This window comes from Balaenoptera musculus, chromosome 1 (assembly GCF_009873245.2).
Source record: "Balaenoptera musculus isolate JJ_BM4_2016_0621 chromosome 1, mBalMus1.pri.v3, whole genome shotgun sequence".
In the NCBI taxonomy this organism is placed as follows: domain Eukaryota; kingdom Metazoa; phylum Chordata; class Mammalia; order Artiodactyla; family Balaenopteridae; genus Balaenoptera; species Balaenoptera musculus.
The window spans coordinates 56,207,131-56,228,625 of NC_045785.1; the positions used below are offsets into that span (position 1 = coordinate 56,207,131).

Below are 21,495 nucleotides of genomic sequence, written 5' to 3' on the forward strand. Positions count from 1 at the left end.
GATGATCTCCTCCACTTTCCCAAAGGAGAGTAAGAATATAGGCATGTATAGGAAAATACTCTTTATGATTGCCTTCCAGGTGACAGATGTTTATCTGTCATTATCTTGTTTAAACCCTACCGCGTACATGGAAGGAAGATACTATCTGCCCCCATTTTACAGTTGAGGAAACTGAGGCTTAGATTAATTAGCCTGCCCATTGATATGCAGGTAGGAAGGAAGGAAGGTCAGTGTCATTAATCCAGGTCTGCTTATTTGCAAAGCCTAGGTCCTTTCAATTACATCATGCTGGTACCAAATGCTTCTTCTCTTTTCTCTGGTTTTCCAGCAGTGCTTATTGTTGAGTTGAGACTCTTTGGGACAAGTAACACGTGGAGGGGCATTTTTTGAGTGGAGGGGGTCTGAAGAGAGGCTAGAAACCAACCTACTACCTAGCAAGTAAAGGTATGCCCTTGAGCTTTAGCTCACATCTGCTATGTGCCTAGGCCAGACCCAGGTGTCTCCCATCATTGCCTTTGATTAAATTTGCTCGGTGTTTGGTTTTTCCATGTGAGAGGGTACTGGTGAGGCCTTTATGAGAATGTCTCCCAGACAAGTCCATGCCAGAATCTTTGTCCTGAGACCAGTGAAATGAGGAGCTGAGGGTTCTTTCTGCACTTTGGTAGCAGGTTTTCCTCCGATTGCTTGCTGTGGGGTTTGGTTTTGTTTCGTGGTTGTTTTTTGTCTCAGGATTCACTTTCAGAGTATTTCCACATCCCCTGTTTAGTTAGCATTTAGGTGTATCCTCACTCGGAGTTCACTGATCCGCACTGAGCAGTTTTATGCTCCGCACGACTTACTCCAGAGACGGCCCATCAGAGATTGCTACTAATACATTTATCTGATGATTAGATGCCGAAGGTACTGCCTTGAAATTCCCTTCAGGTGTCCTCGGATGGAATTCTGGCTTTTGAAATGTGTCCTGAAGTGTGTGTGTGTGTGTGTGTGTGTGTGTGTGTGTGTGTGTGTGTATGTGCGCGTGCGCGCTATCCCTGGGGAATTCCACTTGTCTGAGGCAGCATTAATCTGCTCTGTGAAGGGCTTCTTAGAAATCTGCTGATAACCGTTTTTTGTCATTTGTTATGTCAGTGTGAGGACCAAATCCCACAGGCAGTTATACAGAGAGCAGGCAAGAGTTCTTACTCTTTTGCTTGACCTTCAGACTTTCTGGGATCCGAGGACTACTCAACTTCCCAGGCTCACTTCCCTCCTTTCTCTAACACACCCTCTGCATCCTCCCAATTCCCTGAAGAAACAGCATGATATCCTGGTTGCAGTATGCACTATAGTCGGTCTCTTGGACAAATTATTTACCATCTCAGTGTCCCTCTCCTCCCTCTCCATTTAGTGGACACTGTAAAACCCATCTCTCAGTTTTCTTAGCCTGGTCCCCAGAACAGTTGTAACTGGTGCTCAGGTATGGTTCTTTTCCTTCTTATGTATGTCCTTGACTTGTTGGTCTCTTGGTCTGTGCTTTCTCTCTTCCCTCAGCCTGATATGTCCTTCAGCCTATTTCTACCCAAACTGCAATTCAAATACCACCTCTTCCATAAAGCCTTCCTCTTTCCTACTTCCAGCAACCTGCATCCCTCTCCTAAAGCTGGAAATAAGCTCTTCTGAACTCCTGTTCACTTTATATGCACGTATATATATAATAATACTTGGCAAGTCTGAGCAAGAGAAAAGCAGTTAACAATTATGGTGCAGCTCTGTGAGAGATTTAGAGAAAAAATATTCATGACTCAGAAGACTGCTTTTCACTGTTAAGTGGGAAAAATGGCAGGTCCAAACTATATATAGTATGATCTTATTTTTGTGTACCTGTGCATAGAACACATAATATATATGCGTGCATGTCCACAAAAACACAGAACTAAAAATGCGAGGATGTGCATTTCTCCAAAATGTTAACAGTGGTCACCCTTGTTTCTTTCTTGTTTTATTTTCTTCTCTGTTTTAATTCCATTTTCTTTGGTTTTAGTGGACCTCAGGTGCAGAGAAGTGACTTAGTCATACTGCTTTGCAGTCTTTACGTTGCACAGGCCCCTCTCTGGTTTTACCCTAGATTTTCTTTTTTTCTCCTTTCATCCCCCATCCTTTCCTCTTTTCTGTTTGCTTTCTTCCTAATGTTCTTGATGGGTGTCCTTAGATGTGCCCAGATTTTCCATATTAAATATGAATGACCTCTGCAGTATATATATTATTCTATAATAAAATACATATTATATAATGTTATATAATAAAATATGATATAAAATAATATATATAACATATACACGTATATAATATATATATACTGTATTTTAATCTGAAAGAAAATCTTTTTTACAGTAGAAACTGGAATGCACATTTGTTTAGTACTTCCTTTCCCCCTTTCCTTCCCTCTCTCAACTTCACAGTTACACACACACACACAAATGAAGATATCTTGACCAGTTGTACCCTCAGATCTAAAATTCTAGAATTCTTTATTATATCTATTGGTTGATGCCTGTCTTGAGCTCTGTGATACATGGCTATACATAACGTTTTCTCTGAATTGTCTCAAGTAATTGAGCCAGGTTCCTAGTTCTTAGCACAGCACAGAGCTTTAGGAGAGAATGGCTGTGGCAATGGGGACAGCCTTATGGGAGCATGGATGGTAATTCATGGTGAATCCTGCATTTGTCTTGTCTTCCCCCACTCTGGACTCTATTGGTGAGTATGGCAAGAGGGACTCAGGCTTTGGAGTTAGTGCTTTGTGTGTGTGTGTGTATGTGTACACCCGTACATATATATGTGAATACTTATTGAAGGTTTACATTTTAAATATGTGTAGTTTATTACATGTCAATTTTATATATGTCAGTAGAGCTGTTTTTTAGATAAGTTAATCATATTAATGCTTTGTGGAGAATGATTTGGTCTTTGTAGTGTATCCGTGTGAGGCATGAGAATATGTTACTAATACCCCGTTGAGTTTTGAAGTGTTATGAGCCTGGGTTGCTTCCTCTCAAGATTCAAGCAGAACTTTCACCTCTGTGGTTGAAGGTACCCGACTGTGACTGACAAAATGAAAAAAGCACGGGTCTTGGCATCATATAGGCATTTGTATATCCTAGCTAAGAAACCTTGTGTGAATGAACCTGCCTCTTTGAGGCCCACTTGCCTTATCTGAAAAATAAGAGCAAAAATATCTGTCAGTTTTACTGTGTGGGGTATTGTATGTTCCTAGCATGATGCTTAGCATGTAGTAAGGCTCCTCTGGCATAATGGCGTATGTGCAGCATATGTGTGTGTGTATATAGTATACATACATCTACTCTGAGCTGGTAAACAACAAACAATATCCATCCATGACAGTTGCTGCTCCTTTGGAGAGCAGTGGTGGGATCTTTCTCTCAGAAGTCTGCTACAGTGGCAGCTCTAGAATTTCCATCTAGGAGTCGCTAAGAGAGAACAATCTTATTGGAAGGAGGGAGGGTGAGAGACTCCTGGTAGAACTTCATTTGCATAACAAACAGTGCTTTCCTAAGATTCTCGCGTATCTGGGAGTTGTTTGGGAGGACTGTTAGAGTTCTCAGTCACCTTTTGAAGCCTCTGTTGCCTCCCCTCTCCCCATTAAATAGAACCAAAATGGTGCAAAGAAGATTTTTGCTTGATTTTTTCTTGGTAGTATTCTCTCAGCAGGGCTTCAGTTCTTTGCTATCTCTGTCCTCTGACGGACAGGGTCAGATAACACTGAGGGCGTTTTCTCTGTTCCAGGCCACAAGACTAGTCATTAGAGGGAAATGTCATAGTCCATTTAATGCAATTTAAGCCCTGACCTTTTGGTTAAAGAAAAGAGGAAAAAAATGTGATGGTCCCTCACTTCCTGGAGTTGAGAGGCCATGTGGTAGGCAGAAACTTTTCTGTTTCTTCAGAATTCCACTGAGTTCTGATCTCGTTAGATTTGATCATTATTATTTCATAAGGGGGAACCTCTTTATTTGGCCCAAGTGTTGGAGAGTAAAGATCTCCTAGACAGATCTGTTTCCCTGGCACATCATGAGTACTTAAGATATTTATTGAATCAAAGTAAGCAATATCCATGTATTGTTTTATATGAGAATTTACTGTGTAGAATTTGGATTGACAACTGTAGCCTGACTTCAGTGATCCGTGAAGGAACAAAATGTGTTACATCCATTTAGCTGGAGTTTCCCTAGCACTACCAGCCTGTTCGTGACCACTGTGCCTTGCCTTTATTCTACCAAAGTCAATTTTGGTCTCAGTTTGGCCTTCACTTTGACTCTTATTTCTCATTCTTTCTACTCTTATCGTTCTTTTTAAATATCTTGGATCCTTTCGGAAAAGAGGAGCTAGAGATGGTTACTTAATTAGCTCCTCTTATCTGTCTGGGTATAAAAACTGTAGGCAGCAAATATAACCAGCTCTTGTTGAGTTTCATGAAATCTCCATCTCTTAGGCAAGCATGCTCAGTGGGTGCTGGATGATACAGTGCTACAATCAGAAATTCAGAGAAATGTGAGGAGACAGTGAAAGCATCTGGTTATATTTGCTGCCTACAGTTAGGCCAAGACCAAGTCTCTCCCAAGGTTGATCTGTTTGGTCTTCCTTGCCGCCTCTGCCATCTTCTCTCTGATTCTTATATTCTGCAGCAGCCCAGTTTCATGTGCATTTATTGAGTGTTTACTGTGTGCCAGGTATTGTGCTAAGGTATGGCACAATACCTTTTAGGAAGGTATGAGGAAGCATGAAACATTGTTCCTGTTATTGAAGACGCAGAGTTGCTGGGATTAAGGTGGGTGGGTCAGACCCATTCACAAATAATTCTGTGTCTGTCAGACTGCTCCACATCCTAGGATGGAGGTGCAAAGTGAGGTGAGAGAATGGGGACAGGAGAGACAAAGTTCTTATGAAAGACTTCAGGATGGGGAGGTGAGTAAGAGCAGAGGCTTTGGATCCAGCCAAACGTAGATTCACTCTCATTCTGCCATGACTGTCACTAAACTTTACCAAAGCCTCCGTTTCCTCAGTGGGACACCCAAGGGCCACTGTGCTTAGTGTGAGGGTCTAATTTAGTAGCGTGTGGAAACTACTTAGCAGAGTGCCTAGAGTATGTGCTTAACAGATGACCTTTTTACAATGATGATACAGTCTCAAAGAATTTTAGAACTGGAAGGGACTTAGGGAATCATCTAAATTCATTCCCCTGTTTCTACCTTCTTTGAGACCCTGAGTCTGTGATTCTGTTATGGCCACATTGCTCAGGAAGGAGCTGGGGTTGCTCCTCCCATCAAAGTCCTAAAAGTGGGTAAAGAAATACTGTACATACTAATTTGATGGTATCAAGAGTGATAATAAAATATTTAAAAACTGTCCTAATAATACAATTTAATGTATAAATATATATAAAATATAAAGTGTAGTCCCTTTTATTCTCTAAGCAAGCAGATACACACATGCACATATAATTGTTTACTCTGTGGTAATATTTATAGCACACATTATTTATCATGCTAATGTCCCTCTTTTTTTGTTGAGTTGGGACATTCTCTAGAGTATCCTTGTCACTAGCTAAATGATCCCCATTTCCAAGTGATGGTTTGATGTAGGGAATGGCGTCAGATCCTTCCAGCAACATCCCTGTGAAGTTGACTCTCTCAGAGGCCCCGGTACCTTATTCCAGCTCAAGAAGGACTGAGTGTGTTATTGACTTGTCAGGGCTCTGATACACTTTGAGGGTCCTTCGCGGTTTGGACCCTCAAAGCCAGAACCATTGGCACCACCTGCTTTGTGGTCTGTACCTGCCAGCGCTGAGTGCCTTTGGAGCTGCTGGTGGACGCAGCACACACCCAGGCCTCTGCCCCCGGGGTCTGTTGAGCAACTGCCAGACTGGTCCATGTCTTGGGCCACTGCTATGCAATGTCATCAAGTGACTTGTAGTTTTTGTAGCTCATATTATGTGCCAAATAGTACAGAACTAGTTCAGTATTTCAAAAGCCAGTATCCGTGAATCTGTGTGAACCTGAATATTAGTCGCGCAAAGAGCACATAATCGTTCCCCATATTAGGTACCAGATCGCTTCAAGATGGGAAGAGGAAACCCCAAAGCTATAAAGAGGTTCACCTCTGTTAAACACTCGTGATTCTGAACTATCAACTCTGAAACCGAACAGCATGGCCTTTTTTTTTTTTTTTTTTTTTTTTTTTTTTGCTGAGGCTGCCTAACTCTGCTGGAGACAGCATTTTCATGGCTTTATTCTTTTCATTCCCCAGAGCCACCTTGTAGCTATCATTTATTAAGTGTGCACAACACACCAGGCACTGTGCTGAGTTTATAGAACTTTGTCTTATATAATCCTCACTGCAATCCTATGTGAGATTCTATTGAAGCTTCCAATTTAAAGATAAGGATATCAAGACCTTGATCAGTTACTTAACTTTGCTAGGCTATATCTCCAGCTGGTAGCAGAAGTTGAATCTGAACCCCATATTTTGACTTAAACCCCGTAATTTGACCGTGGAGGCTTTGTCCCATGCCTAACCTCTTGTTTGGCATAGGGAGTGTCAATTTTTTCACTTAAATTTTTTTTTTCTATGAAATTGTTATCTTTAATATAATACAACGACTCATTTACATGAGAGCTGAATTTCTAAGAATTAAAATAAAAATTCCTGACTGTTTTAGAAAATCTTACTACTTAAAAATCACGTTGACATACATGATCTCATTTGATCCTTTTAACACCTCTTGACATGTAGAAAAGTTTTTTTTTCTTAACTTGTTCCAATTTATAAAGGGGGAAGCAGCCTTAAAGGAGTTATATACCATGCTTAGGTTCACACAGATTTTAAGTGAAAAAACTAAGTCTCCAGTCTAAGGCCTGTCTCCCCAAAGTCCATCCTCTTTTCTCTAAGCTTCCCTGAACTGGGATGAACTGGGAATGAGGTGTAAGCAGTCTTTGATTTTAGAAGCCAAGGTGGTGGGCTTTTCCACGATATATCTAGTTGTTATCCCCATGTTAACCATTTCTTGAATTGCGGGAAGCCAAGAGCTGGAAAATCTGCTATAAACAAGGATGATGAAGCCTTCAGTGGCGATGACACTGGTTCTTTGTCCCCTGCCAAGTGTTGTGGAGAAGAAATAGTATTTTCCTAGTATAGGGGCAAACGGTACATCTCTGCAAGGTCCCTTTAGTTTTGGGAATTTCTCTTCTGCAATTGCCAACTTGGTAGAATCCAGGAATGGACATTTGTAGCTTTATGACACTTAAATAACTGCAGAGGAAAATGCCTTACTGGTGAAAAAGAACATGAATATGAAGAGATCGTGATGCCAAAATTCAGATTATCAGTTATCCCCCATACAGGCTGATCCTGAACACTATGGAATAATAACTCATAATTACTAGAACTGAATGACAGAGACTTTCCAGGAATGGGAAAGCTGACGCTCTGTGGAGATGTCTTTGTGGAGACCCAGAGGACCCACTGAGGTGGGCTGATGTCCCAAGAGCTTTAATTGTTGCCAAGAGTCCTTTGTCCCCTTTTCCCTGTTCTTAATGTACTGGATTATTTTACCAGAGCTGAGGCAGTTACTACCACGATGAAGCAGGGTCTCAGGTCTTAGAAAAAGTCAAGTACTGAAAAGATATTCCTGGCAAGTTCCCAGCCTGCTTGGAGTTAAAGATCCACACAGAGCTACTTAAGGGCTTATGGGCAACATCTACCTACATCTCATAGGCTGGGCTGAGAAACCGTTGTGACTGTGAACTATGATGACTTATGTACAGAGAAGGGAGGTCTCTACATCTATTGAGGAAGGACAAATTGAATTTTAATGGTATATCACTTGGCTGTTGTCTTTATTTTACATAACATACTTTTAATTACAAACCTAATGAATGTAAATTACAGAAAGTTTAGAAATTACAATCCAACAACACAAAATCACTTATCATTCTCCCACTTAGATATTATTGCTGTAATTATTTTGAAAATGTGCCAGTTAAGAGCCTGGACTCTGGAGCAGTCAGCCTGCCTGGGTACAAATCCTGACTTAGTAACTGTGGGACCTGGGGCGAGTCACTGATGTGTCTTTGCTTCAGTTTCGGCATGTGGAAAATGGAGAGAGCAATGGTATCTCCTTCACAGGGTGGTTGTGAAGATTAAATGCTACCTAGAAAGAATTGAGATTGGTACCTGATACATGGCCGGCATTCAGTAAGTTTGAATTGCTGTTATTTTTATTTTGTGTTTATTAAATCATCTGAATTCTTTCTCTAAACTCAAATATTTTTCTTTTGCAAAAGTTAGATTGTACTGTACATGTTTGTATGCTCTTTATCTTTCACTTAGCTTTTTGTTGTGAGCATCTGTATTCTTCTACAAAGTGATTTTAATAGCTAATTTAATAGCTAATGGCTAATTACATTGTTAGAGGTAATCAATTATACATCCTTTATTGTCTCTTGCCATTGTAAGCAGTACCTCAAGGAACATCTTTTTGGATAAATATTTACATACCTTCTTTTTCTTTTGATGACAGTACTTTATGGGGGAGCATCCTTTCTTAGAGGTTACCAAGTGAAATTATATGCAGCCTAGGATGCCATGAGCCTATATATTGTATAAGCAGTGGGAGCATATGTGGGGAATGACCCCGGTGCGTTATGGACTTTCCAAGGCAAGGCTTTTGTCAATATCTTCCTTCTTCTTTCACAATGCTTCTCATGGTGTTTTGTCCACAGCTAACAAATCAATAAGATGTTTATGAAAAGTAGTCACATGTACTTTTCCTATATTTCTAGTTACATTAAGGCAGTTAAGACCATCCTTAACATTTTGCTGGTCTTCTTAAAAATATATTTTTTTATTCCAAACAACAATCGAATCATTTCAAATATTTTTTGGACTGAAGCTTAATATAAGTAAATGAGCAAACAGCTAACAGTCCAGTGGGAAACAGATTCTCTCCCAGGAGATACAAATTTTATGTGACTCTGTGAGTGAGAACAGGTCAAGTCATATCCATGGTGAGTTCCCATGACTTGGGAGAGATAGGATGCTATTTCTAGTTTCCTAAACATTAGGAATTCCAAGAAAAACTTGTTGATTACATCCTTAGAAATGACACAGGGGGCAGAGTGCAGTTCTCTGGTGCTTATCTTCGGTGGGCTTAGATTTTAAAATGACAAGACGTCACAGAACAAGCTTCTACCTGGAGCCTTAGCGGCACAGACCTGGACGCTTTCTCCTTGGGTGGCATTCTAAGGCTGTCTCAACTCTGACCTCCCCAACTCCCACCTTCTTAGACCTTCAAATCCCCAAAGACCCTTTATAAGTACAGGGTATGTTCTTAGCACTTGGTGCCATTTTAGCCGAAGCATTTAGAAAAGTGTCAGAGCTGGCAAGATTTGGATTCCTAAGAATGCAAAATCTTTCAAGCATCTAGTGCAAGGATTAGAAAAGTTCTTCTGTAAAGGGCCAGATAGTAAGTACTTTAGACTTTGTGGACCATAAGGTCTCTGTCACAACTATTCAGCTCGGCCATGGTAGCATGAAAGAAGCCATAGACAATATGTAAATGAATGAGTGTAGCTGTATTCTAGTAAAACTTTACTTATAGACGTTGAAATTTGACCTTCATGTAGTTTTCACTTTGTTAAACATTATTCTTCTGTTGACTTTTTTCAATCATTTAAAAACGTGAAAGCCATTCTTATTTCACAGACTATATAAAAATAGGCAGCAGACTGGATTTGGCCCATGGGCTGTAGTTTGTCGACCCCTGATCTACTAGTCATTGTTTTTCTTCTGCATATCACTCTCTGACTGCACCGTTTCCCTCTTTGTTGTGTCATTTTTTTGAAGTCTTTCTGCCCTTTCTCTCAGCAAGCTGAGGCTCCAATATCCTTTTGAGAATCTGTGCTTTTGACATTCATGTAGCTCATTAAGGAGAGTCAGAACACCCACCTAAAAGAACCATTAGGGCAAAATCAGATAGCGCCCCTCTTCTCTTTTTTGTGTCCTGGCTAGTTTGACATATAATTTGGGTATAGGGAGGTTGCAGACTTTGTAACCCTGGCAAATGGCTCTGGTTTCTGCAGGGTTCCAAGGCTCTAATGAATAGAGCATGCAGCCTGAGTGATGGTGAGAGTCTGATTTTTAGATAATCAAGGATATTTATATCTTTAAATAGGTTGGTGCCTTGGAGTGCTGTTCCAGCATGAAATTGAGAGTCAGAGAGAGGTCTGGATAATCAGTTTGGTGTCATCTCTTAGAACAGTAATGTATCAGAAGGGTGTTCAGGCTCGGGATGGAAATGAGGAGTTATAAGCATATGTTGCTCTATCCTTGCTGTATTTAAAATGAAAACACGATACAGATTTTTATACGTGGATGTGTTTAAAGGGAAATAATATGCCCTATGTCATAGGGAAACAGAACACAAGAGAACATTCTCAAATCTGTAGCTGTAGCCCTGGTCTGTAGAGCTGCTCTTCAGACAAGCTCCTGGCAATTATTTAGGGCTGCGAAGCAGTGTGGGCGACAGAGGCTTGGCTGCCTGCGTAATGAGATTGGTTTGGTTGGTCTGACAGATGCAGTGATTTATGAGAGTGCTTGTTGGGAGGACACCTGCTGCAGAGAGCCCCAGATGAATGGCATACGTGTGGGAGCTGGAGGAGAGCAAGGGATAGGAGAGGGGCGGTTGTGTGTAAGGCAGGTAAGGATTGTCCTGATTACAGCTGTGAGAATTGTGGGCTAATATGGAGCTGTGGAATAGCGTGAAATGGAGACGCAGTGTAGGCTTGGGAATTGTACAGACCTGAGTTTGAATCCCTGGCTCTACCGCTTGTTAGCTGAGATCTTAGGTGAGTTGCTTCCCTTCTTTGAGCCTCCATTTCTTCACCTATAAAATGGGGATAATAAACACCCTCCTTATTTCCCAGAATGTGAAATTGTACTAACATAAAAGTCCAAGTGGGGTTTCTGGTGCATGGGAGAGCTCAGTAAGTGGTAGACATTATCAGTGTTTGTCCGTGTGTCTATTCATTTGTTTATTCACCTGCATTGATTGTTCTTTGTAATTTCTAATAGAACCTTGTTTTCAAATAGACGCCTAATGGTGACTTAGGCATCAAAAGCTCTTGTGATCAGGGTGTAAGTACATAACAGTCAACATGTATTTATAGGTATATGTATGAACATCTAAACGGCTCATAGAAGTTTAGTAGATACGTGAAGTATGATTTAAAGAACAGCTGCCTGGCCAGTAAGCACAATAAAAAATACTTCACCTTACTAATAATTGGGGGAAACCACAAATAAGACCAAGAGGAGGTGTTGTCTTGTTCACCAGATTGGTAAAAATGTTAAAGTCTGACAATACCAAGTGTTAAGGAGAATGTAGAGTGACGGAGCTCATGTGCACTACTAGTGGGAGTTTAAGCTGATACAGCTACTTTGGAAAATGATGTGTTAATATCTAGAAATTTGAAGATGTGTGTATCCCATCTCCAAGCAGATTTGCACTCCTAGGCATAACCTAGAGAGATCTCTCACATGTAATCAAGCCAATGTGTTCATCACCACATTGTTTGTTATGGGAAATAATCTTAGTATCCATCAATGGGGTAATGGATGCATACTTTAAGTGAGCTAAAGGTACATGTGGTATCAGCATAGAAGTATTTTAAATAATGATGCGTGAAAAAAATAAAGTTGCAAACAGAAAGCCATTTATATATAGTTTGAAAGTGTGAAAAACAATATTAATGTATTGCCTGTGGATACCTACATATGAAATAAAAGTTTAAAGAAATTATTTGGAATGATAAATATTAAATTCAAGATAGTATTAGGAGAAGAAAGAGGGATATGGTTGTAAAGGTTGCGTAGGGCCCAGATCCCAACTCTGCCCTTGACTTACCAGCTGTATACCCTTAGACAAGTTGCTTAACCTCTGTGCCTCAGTTTTTTGATGTATAAAATGGAAAAATAATATTATCTACCTCATAGGTATGCTGTGAGGGTGAAATGAGTGAGCATAGGTAAAATGTTTAGAATAATACCTAGCAAATAGTAAGTGCTATATAAGCGTTAGCAATTCAGGTTCTAATTACATGAGTATTTTTTATTATTCTCTGTTTATTTTTTTAAATGTTAAACATTGCAGTTTTTTAAAATGTATAAATGTTTCAGTATTCTAAAAGATAAAGACTATATGTAACATAACTACAGTATAATTAGTACACCTAAAATTAACAATAAATCCTTAACATCAAATACCCAGTTAATTGTTCAAATTCCAATTGCCCATGTCATTAACTTTTTATAGTTTCTTTGGATTAAGTTCCATGCATTATACTTTATTGATTTATCTTTTAAGACATTTTAATCTACAAATTCCTCCTCCAGCTTTCCTTTTTCTGCAATTAATTTTTTAGCTTTATTGAGGTATAACTGGTATATAAAAATCACACACATTTAATGTATACATCTTGATGAGTTTAGACATATGCATATACTCATCATACTATCACAATGTCCAAAAAGTTTCTTGTGTTCTTTTGTGTGGCTTGTTTTTTGGGTTTTTTTTCTGGTTTTGTTTTGTAAGAACACTTAACGTGAGATCCATCTTCTTTAGTTTGTTTGCTTTTAAATTTTCTCTCCAGACTTTCCACAAACACATTTAGCCATTGTCCACATGCATGCATCTACCTGTCACTTAAAATAACTGATCTGGTTGGAACATAGATATGCACCCCCCTTGTCCTGAGGAAAGCACAGAAGGAAGCTTATTCAGCAACAGAGTCAAAGTTATAGAGGTTTGCTCTTGTAAGCTAAATAGGTTCCTGTGTTCTACTGTACCTGAGATCCAGGGATCTATCCTCCTAACATATTTTGAAGTATAGAACAAATACTGCAATTTTCTAAAAAGAAGAGATGTCATTCTTGCCCTTTGTCATCAAAGAGTTGAAAAGTGAACAAAGATTAAAAAATATCATCAACATAGGAATTTCAGGGTGTGGCATAATAATAGTATAGCTGCAATCTATTAACACCTAAATGTAGTAGGTACTGTGCTTAAGATACACTCATTTTATGTTTCCCTATGAAGTAGGCATTATTTTTGATCCCTGTTTTACAGTCAGGAATCTTTCTTCCTGCCAGAACCCAGGTAAGAGTGACTTATGCTCTTGACTGCCAGTCTGTACAGCCTCCCTGGCTGTTGTTTACATTAGCTTCCTCTACACAGATTCCTACTTCCTTCCTGTATCAATCTTTATAAGCTAAGTTATGTTATGGTAATGAACAGTCCTAAAATGGGAATGGGGTAGCTTCTAATAATAAAGGGTTATTCCTCATTCATGGTACATATTCATCAAGGGTCAGCTGAGAGCTCTGCCACAAGCTCTTTACTCTGGGCGCCAGGAGTCCTGGACAGACTAGCCACAATCTCAGACCTTGCGGGTTGCTATGGAGAGAGAGAGAGAGAGAGAGAGAATATATGGGAATGAGAACTATGGATAATCTCACCCTAACAGTTAAATGCTCCAGACTGAGAGAGACATACAACATTTCCACTCACATATTATAAACGAGAGCGCTGGTTTTCAAACAGGGCTAATTTTGCCAACGTCTAGGGACATTTTGGCTGTCATAGCTGGAGAAGGGGGGGGTGCTACCTAGTCACCAGAGGTCATAGATGCTGCTAAACGCCCTACAATGCACAGGACAATCCACCCCCTCCCCCCGCCAGCCACCACAACACACATACAGCAAAGAAGTATTTGGCCCCAAGGTCAATAGTGCCAAGGTTGAGAGGCTCTGGACTAGAGCCAGTCACAAAGAGCCAGAAAGTACAATTTTATGAAACTGTCAGGGAGGAGAACCTGACATACTTGACAAATAACACCAGTAACCGCTATGCATACTCAAGCTTAAAAGCTGTTATAAAGGCCCTTCAGAAAATACTTTCCCAGGATGGAAGTGAACTATTACTTTGCGAGATAGCCATAGAAGGAGTCTTCTAACACAGTTAACTCCATCGAAGGCCAGAGGAGGCCCCTGGACTCACTTCTCAGCTGACTGCTGCTCTCCCTCAGCACTGCCTGAAAGAAGTACAATGCAGGCCACATATACAATTTAAAATTTTCTAGTCTCCACATTAAAAAAGTAAAAAAGAACAGGTGAAATTAATTTAATAGTATAATCTATTTAATTCAGTATATCCAGAATATTATCATTTTAAATGTAATCATTATAAAAAATAGTGTATGAGATATTTTACATTTTTTTGCACTTTGACACTTTGATACTCACAGCACGTCTCAATTCAGACTAACCACATTTCCAGCGCTCAGTTGGCACATGTGGTTACAGTATTGAATGTGCAGCTCTGGAGGTTTCTGTTCTGGAACTTGGTGAGGGGCTTTCCTTGGTCTCCTCTGAGGACCAGCAGTACTGCTGTCTATAACCCAGAGTCAGTAAGTTCTGGAAGCATGACATAGCTTGCAGGAATATCTGTCCCAGACTCCCAAAGACGGTCTGCGTATGTTTCAGGAACAAAGAGGGATTGGTTTCCTGTGTAGTCTGTGCTATTACCTCTTTTTCTGATTTTCACTGGCAGGTGCCTCGTCTCCAGACATGGAGCCCAGCTATGGGGGAGGTCTCTTTGACATGGTGAAAGGAGGTGCAGGGAGGCTCTTTAGTAACCTAAAGGACAACTTGAAAGACACCCTCAAAGACACGTCTTCCAGAGTTATACAATCTGTTACCAGGTATGTGCGTCCTTCCCCATTAAGTTAATGGACTCCGTGCCCCCAAAGGATCTGCTTACCTGCCAACTGCTTGTCTGGCTCAAAGACTATCAATTTTGTGATGCAACTGCATGGGATCTGATTGACTAGGAACGCCATTGAAGCCGCAAAGTTGAGTCCTTCGGAAGCTACAGGCATAGGCTGGGAGGACTCGGCTCCTTGGTACATTAGAGGACAGTGGTTGCCATCCCTGGCTTTCAAATCCAGCATCCTGAATTCTAATGCAGTATCTGCCCTTGTTAACCTAAGGCAAATTAATTAACCTCTCTGAGCTTTACTTTGATACCCTGGTAAGATTTATGTCTTTAGGTGGTTTGAGAATTAAATGAGACAATAATGCACATGCAATCCAAATAAGCAATACTTATGGATTGTAATCAAAACAGAATTTTGTTTTCGTATCTTAATAGCCCTTTAAAATTTATTTACTGGGAGAAGTTTCTACCCTTCTACTGTATGAAACTTTTATAAGCAGGCCATATGAATTCTTTTTTTATTCTTAGGAATTAGAAAGTTCTAGGGTCACTTTAAGTTAAAATATGTGGTTTTATTTAAATCAGAAATTCAAATGTGAAGTCCAACATATTAATCAACATTTTAATTTTTTTCAACAGTAATTGTATCCTTTACCTTCAATCCCCAACTAGCACCTGGTAGGCAAAAAAAGGGTCCTTTGTTCTTTCTCCATCACTTCCTTCTACCCCTAGCTGCATGCCCTGTTTGGAGTGGTAGATGTGTGCTCCTGAGAGTGTGGGCTGTCTTCTGTCAACAGTGCTTCCTTGTTAGGGGGAAGGCCTGAAGGGAAGTCAGAATATAGCTACTGGATGGAAATGTCCCAGGTCATGATGTGCAAGTGATTGAGAGAGAGAAATCGTGGGATATTTGGATCATTTTAATGAGTGCCCTTTCCTGTCTTGCTTTTAGCTACACGAAGGGAGATTTAGACTTCACTTATGTTACCTCCAGAATTATTGGTAAGTTTCTCATGTTTATTAACTGCCCAATAGCTCAGCTTTCAATGGCTGCCCATCATGACAGCGGACCTGTTTAACCTATTTTTTTTCTGTGTGACCCTTCTTCCAGTGATGTCCTTTCCTCTGGACAGTGTTGACATAGGATTCAGAAATCAGGTTGATGACATTCGAAGCTTTTTGGATTCCAGACATCTTGACCACTACACGGTGTACAATCTGTCGCCCAAGTCTTATCGAACTGCCAAGTTTCATAGCAGGGTAAGGAATTTTAGCCCTGATCACAAGGTTGAAGACATAACGGTATTTTCCCCCTTAAGAACTATCCTCAAAGCCTTTGCCTTTAAGCACATGGAGCAGAAAAACTATATACTCTGTACACTTCTCTATCCACATAATTTTTATTAGGCTGTTACGAGATATTCTGAAGCTTTTCCTTGGGTGAGGATATTTGTAGGAAAGTTTCTCTGTCAATAAGGTACCATCTAATTGAGGGCCTCAAATCAGCTGTGGCTGGTTGCTCAGTTGTTAGGGCACGTTGCTATGAGGCTCAGTGGAGATTGACTGCTGCGTAGGGCAGTTGGAGACCCTTATGCTGGAGCACTGATGATGCCTTTCACCCTTCCTTATTGCTGCTTTGGCATCACGATGAGGCAGTGTGGCTAAACCAGTAGAAGCACACCAATATTAATGGAAATAGCTTTCTGACATTTGGTAAAGGTATGTGTTTCATAAGTGAGGTATAGCACATAAACAGTCCACACTGTAGGTTTGGTGATACTATTGCTAATATTTATAGCAGTGAGAGCAGTAGCAACATTTTTAGAGCATTTACAGTGTGCCAGGAACTTTACATGCAATATCTCATTAATTCTCTCAACGGTCCTCTGAAGCAGATGGAGAAACTGAGGCACAGAGAGATAAGGTAACTTGCCCAAGACTACAGGCATGTGTTCTTAGCCATTACTCTGGGCTGACAGTATTACCTGGAAACCTGGATTATCCTCTTAAGGAGCTTTTAGAACTAGGCAGAGAAATAGTTCTAGTTTCAGGCTAGTTAAGGAGCTGTGAGAGCTGGCTTTGGTTTGAATCTGATGTTAAGCCTGATATTTCTGGCCACTGAATTCTTGATTTACTCACTAAAATCAGGCTTTTTCTCTCTCAGGAACATTTTCAAAAATCTTGACTTAGCCTTTAGATATGATTGGTTCTTCAGCTACATCTGGATTTATTAATAAATAGAAAGGGGTTTTACACATTGGACCCTTTAAAAGTGAAACTTGATTTCAAATATGCAAAATGATAGCTGGTTGTGTGTACTCTGTATCGAGGATCTCAGCTTTGATGCCAGAACACATTTTGCTCCAAATTTTAGTTGCTATTAATAATCTCTGGGTGTCAGTTTCCTGATCAGTAAAAACTAGAAGAGAGTCTGTATGCTCTCTTAGACCACTTCCTGCCCTAATGTTCCGTAAGATAAGGGAGAATTCTGTGAAGGATTCTCTTTTCCCAGAGTGTTTCCAAAATAGGCAAGAGGTAACCCAGTGGTTCTCAAACTTCAGTGTACATCAGAATGTCCTAGAGGGCTTGTTAAACACCTGGGCCTGGCACTTCTGGTTCAGCAGAGGGGTGTGGTGAGAATCTGCATTGCTAACAACTTCCTGGGTGCTACTTCTACTGTTGCCCTGGGAGCCACTCTCTGAGAAGCACTGATAAAACCATTCTCAAGTGGTTTCGTCCAAATTCCCATTCTGTAACGGAGATTTTAAATGCAGCTCTTTAATCTTCCCTGTAGTTAACTGCCCTTCCACCTCTTATTCCATCTATTACCTAATTCAGAACAAGTGAATTAGCATCCAACAAAAATGTGGGTAGCTATTTTATTTCTAATTCAGATGCAACTATTTTGAATTGATTTTTTCTTGTTTGGAGACTCAGTGCCATCATTCTCTTTCTGTCTTTCTTTTTTTCTGATTTGTTTTTCACTGAAGCATAGTTGATTTACAGTGCTGTGCCAATCTCTGCTCTACAGCAAAGTGACTGAGTGATACACATAGTGCCATCATTTTCATAACTGAAGGACCATGGAACATCCTGTATAATATTTCATAGAAATTTTACTTAATCTTGAAATATTTGTGATAATCTGAAAAATTTTCCCTCTGGAAGTAAATAAAGATATAATATCATTATAGAAGCATTCATGCATATAAAGGTATCTCTTATATGTATGTATGATTTATAAAAGCAAGCTCTTTTATAAAGATATTTAAAGAAAGGCATCAATTAGTGTAACTACATATTTTGTGACCAGACTTAACAGTCTTACCAAAGAAACCAGGAATTGCATATGGAACATCTGCCCCAGACTGCTCTCACTTGCCCTAGAAGAGCAGGGAACACGTTTATTTTATTTGCTACCTGGAACGGTGCCTGGCATGGCTAAGAAATGTCTCTCAGAAGAATGAATGTGCCAAGAATTGTTGAACACATAGATATCAAATAAAAATTTGATTCTTGGAACTTCCCTGGTGGTACAGTGGTTACGAATCCCCCTGCCAGTGCAGGGAACATGGGTTCGATCCCTGGTCTGGGAAGATCCCACATGCCGTGGAACAACTAAGCCCGTATATTGCCATGGAACAACTAAGCCCGTATATCGCAACTACTGAGGCTGCGCTCTATAGCCCGCAAGCCACAACTACTGAGCCCGCGCGCCACAGCTACTGAAGCCCGCGCGCCCTAGAGCCCATGTGCCGCAACTACTGAGCCCACATTCCGCAACTGCTGAAGCCCGTGTGCTGCATCTACTGAAGCCCGCACGCCTAGAGCCTATGCTCTGCAACAAGAGAAGCCACCGCAATGAGAAACCTGCGCACCGCAACAAAGAGTAGCCCCTGCTCGCCACAACTAGAGAAAGCCCGTGCACAGCAACAAAGACCCAATGCAGCCAAAAATAAAATTAATTAATTAATTAACTAAAAAAATTTGATTCTTATTCTCAAGGCACTAAAGCCTAGTTGGAGAGAGAAGTCAGGATGTTCTAAAGACAATAATATTTACAGTACCTACTGAGGGAGTTTAGTGAAGGGAGACAACAGTGAGAGCTGGACCTTGACGCATGAGTCTTGTCTAGGTGAAGGCGGTGGGGTTATTTCTTCTCCATGCAGATTGTAGTCTGTGTCTTACCAGGCTCTGCATGCTCTGGCCTCTGTGCCTCTCTAGCTCATCTTTCACGGTTCTTCACTGCCTGAGAACCATGCTCCCACCAGGGGAGACGCACCGTCTCTTTGCATGAGCTGCTCCCACTCCCTGAAAGGCCACGCATGCCACACCCCCACCCCTTCTTTGTTTGCCAAATTTCGCTAAGGGGAGGATTTCCACATGCCACAAGGCTTTTCCAGTTCTTTCCCCTAAAATGCAGGATTGCACTGCACCTTTAGTCCTTTATAGATAGTCCCAGAACTCTGCGGACTGGAAGAGGACCCTCTGACCTAGCTCCCTCAACCCTCAGTTGCATCTTAGAAGGACAGTCCCACAGCCTTAGTATTTTCATCTTAGCTCTGTTTTTGATGTGGCTACATCTCTTTTCAAGTTCTGAGTCCTTTCTCTTCCCAGCACTAACACAGCAAATTTATTTGCATCCCACTGTTGCGTGACTTAGAAAAGTGTTCTTGGTTCTCATCTTCCAGTCCTGGAGGCCCGAAATCATTTTCTCCTCCTTCCAGACCAGTGGAGTGCTAGGTCTGCAGTTAAATCTTATTTTAATAAATGTAGATGGCCAAGGCTTCTATAAATACCACTGTTGGAAAAGACCAAACACAAGACTGGTTTTATTTATAGACTCACAGGAGTCCAACTGTGTCTATGCCTTGAACCCTGAACTCAGTCATTTTACCTTTTTATTATGTGACGTGTGTTTGGAGATAAAGATGGTGGTGACAGAGACAGGCTGTTTCCAGGAAGATTTTACTTTGCTGAGGGGCATCATTCAGTATTTTGATTCACTTTTAGGCTTAGAAACCACATGGGTTGACGGGAATCATATGAAATAATTAAATAGCAATTTCTTAGTATTTGCATATGTAGCAGAATGTTAAAATAGGACTCTGTGTTTAGTTTCAATTTTAGCAGAGGATTTGACTCAAAACAAAACATGGCAGATAGCCCTTCATTCAGAGTGCTAGAATACGTATTCAGGACTGCAGAGGAGATATTGAATGTCAGTGTTTTGACTCTTCTTAGCCAGTATCCACCTTGAGGAAATAAACGTCCTGATGTTGACAGTGAAGTCCTGTAGACCAATGAGATGCATCATCTAAGCCAGATGTTCTAATCTGAGTTTAAAAGACATGGATCCACTGTATATTTCGATCCATGCATGGGCTTCAGAGAGTTTAACCATCTGTTTTCACTCCTATTTTTTCTTTATTGTGGTAAAATACACATAACATAAACATACCATTTTAAGCATTTGTAAGTGTACAATTCAGCAGCATTAAATTCACTCACAGTATTCTGTAACCATCACCAGTATCTATACCCAAACCTTGTTCATCATCCCCCAAATAAACACTATAGCCATTTACTCTGTGTGTATGTGTGTGTGCACTGGTTCCATTTCTGCACAGAAGGTTTTATAGCTCTGCCCTAGAATGTCAGGAACTACTGCTTTACACATTTCTTGGTGTTGCTGTTGACAATAAATGGAAAAGCGGATGAATGGCCACCAAGTCTAGCCTGCCCTAAAGTTCTTACATTCTGAAAATGCTCTTCCAGTGCCACTTGAGCCTCCTTCCTCTGTCTAACCAGGAAGGGGTATGCTGAAGGAGGCCAGTTAGTAGCATTGAAAAGGTAAACCCAGCTGGTTCTTTTAGAATCTTCTTTTATTTCGACTATTTCTAAACTGCATAATCTTGTAGAATTTCTTCCTCTTTGCAAAGAACTTAATTTTAGGAAAATATATGATCAACTTGGGTTTCTTAAAGGATTGTTTGAAGGTCACATTTTTTTTTTCCTTTTTCCTTCCAGAATTCATCAAACAGGTCACCGTAGCTCCCAGTTGTTCCTGCTCTGGTTTGCTGGTTGGTGAAGGGAGTTGACCATAGCGGAGTGACTTTATAGATTATATTCATCTGTCCTCTGCCACTGTGCATCAGTGTAGGGACAGGAAATAATGGGGCAGAAAAAAAATCCCTGGCCTGGGAGCCAGAGGACCAGGAAGCCCCACATTCTAGTTCTGCAGCCTTCAGTGAATTGAATGTCTTATTAACTGTGGTAAAAAAATAGCCATCACTTGATCCCATAACTATCTCACAAATGTAAGATGGAATTGTAGTTAATAATCATCAGACAGTATACAAATTTTTATTATTATTTTTTATTGAGGTGAAGTTCATATAATATGCACAAATTTTGAATTTTAAAAATTATCCTAGATTCGCATCTCAGCTGTTCCTCTTCTTGGGTTAAGTTACTTCACCTCATCTAAAACTCAGTTTTCTCCCGTATAAAATGGAGATGACAATAAGGATTCCTATCTCACAAACAGAAAATGTTTCTGTATGTTTGCTGTAAGGAATTCATTTGATAGCAATGTCTGGCTTAGAGTAAGCGTTCAGTAAGTGGAAGCTATAATTACCATTCACAATAATAAAATGCCAAATAAATTATTG

General features: G+C 40.3%; 1 protein-coding gene across 4 annotated transcripts in view; it reads left to right on the forward strand.

Moving 5' to 3' along the window:
* DNAJC6 (DnaJ heat shock protein family (Hsp40) member C6) overlaps window positions 1-21,495 on the forward strand; it is a 153,777-nt gene that overhangs the window by 91,071 nt on the left and 41,211 nt on the right. For all 4 annotated transcript variants that reach the window (XM_036826524.1, XM_036826532.1, XM_036826517.1 and 1 more), the window contains 3 exons: window positions 14,660-14,810; window positions 15,774-15,823; window positions 15,933-16,081. In XM_036826524.1, the coding sequence (XP_036682419.1) occupies window positions 14,660-14,810; window positions 15,774-15,823; window positions 15,933-16,081 (350 nt within the window). The remainder of the gene's footprint in view (window positions 1-14,659; window positions 14,811-15,773; window positions 15,824-15,932; window positions 16,082-21,495) is intronic.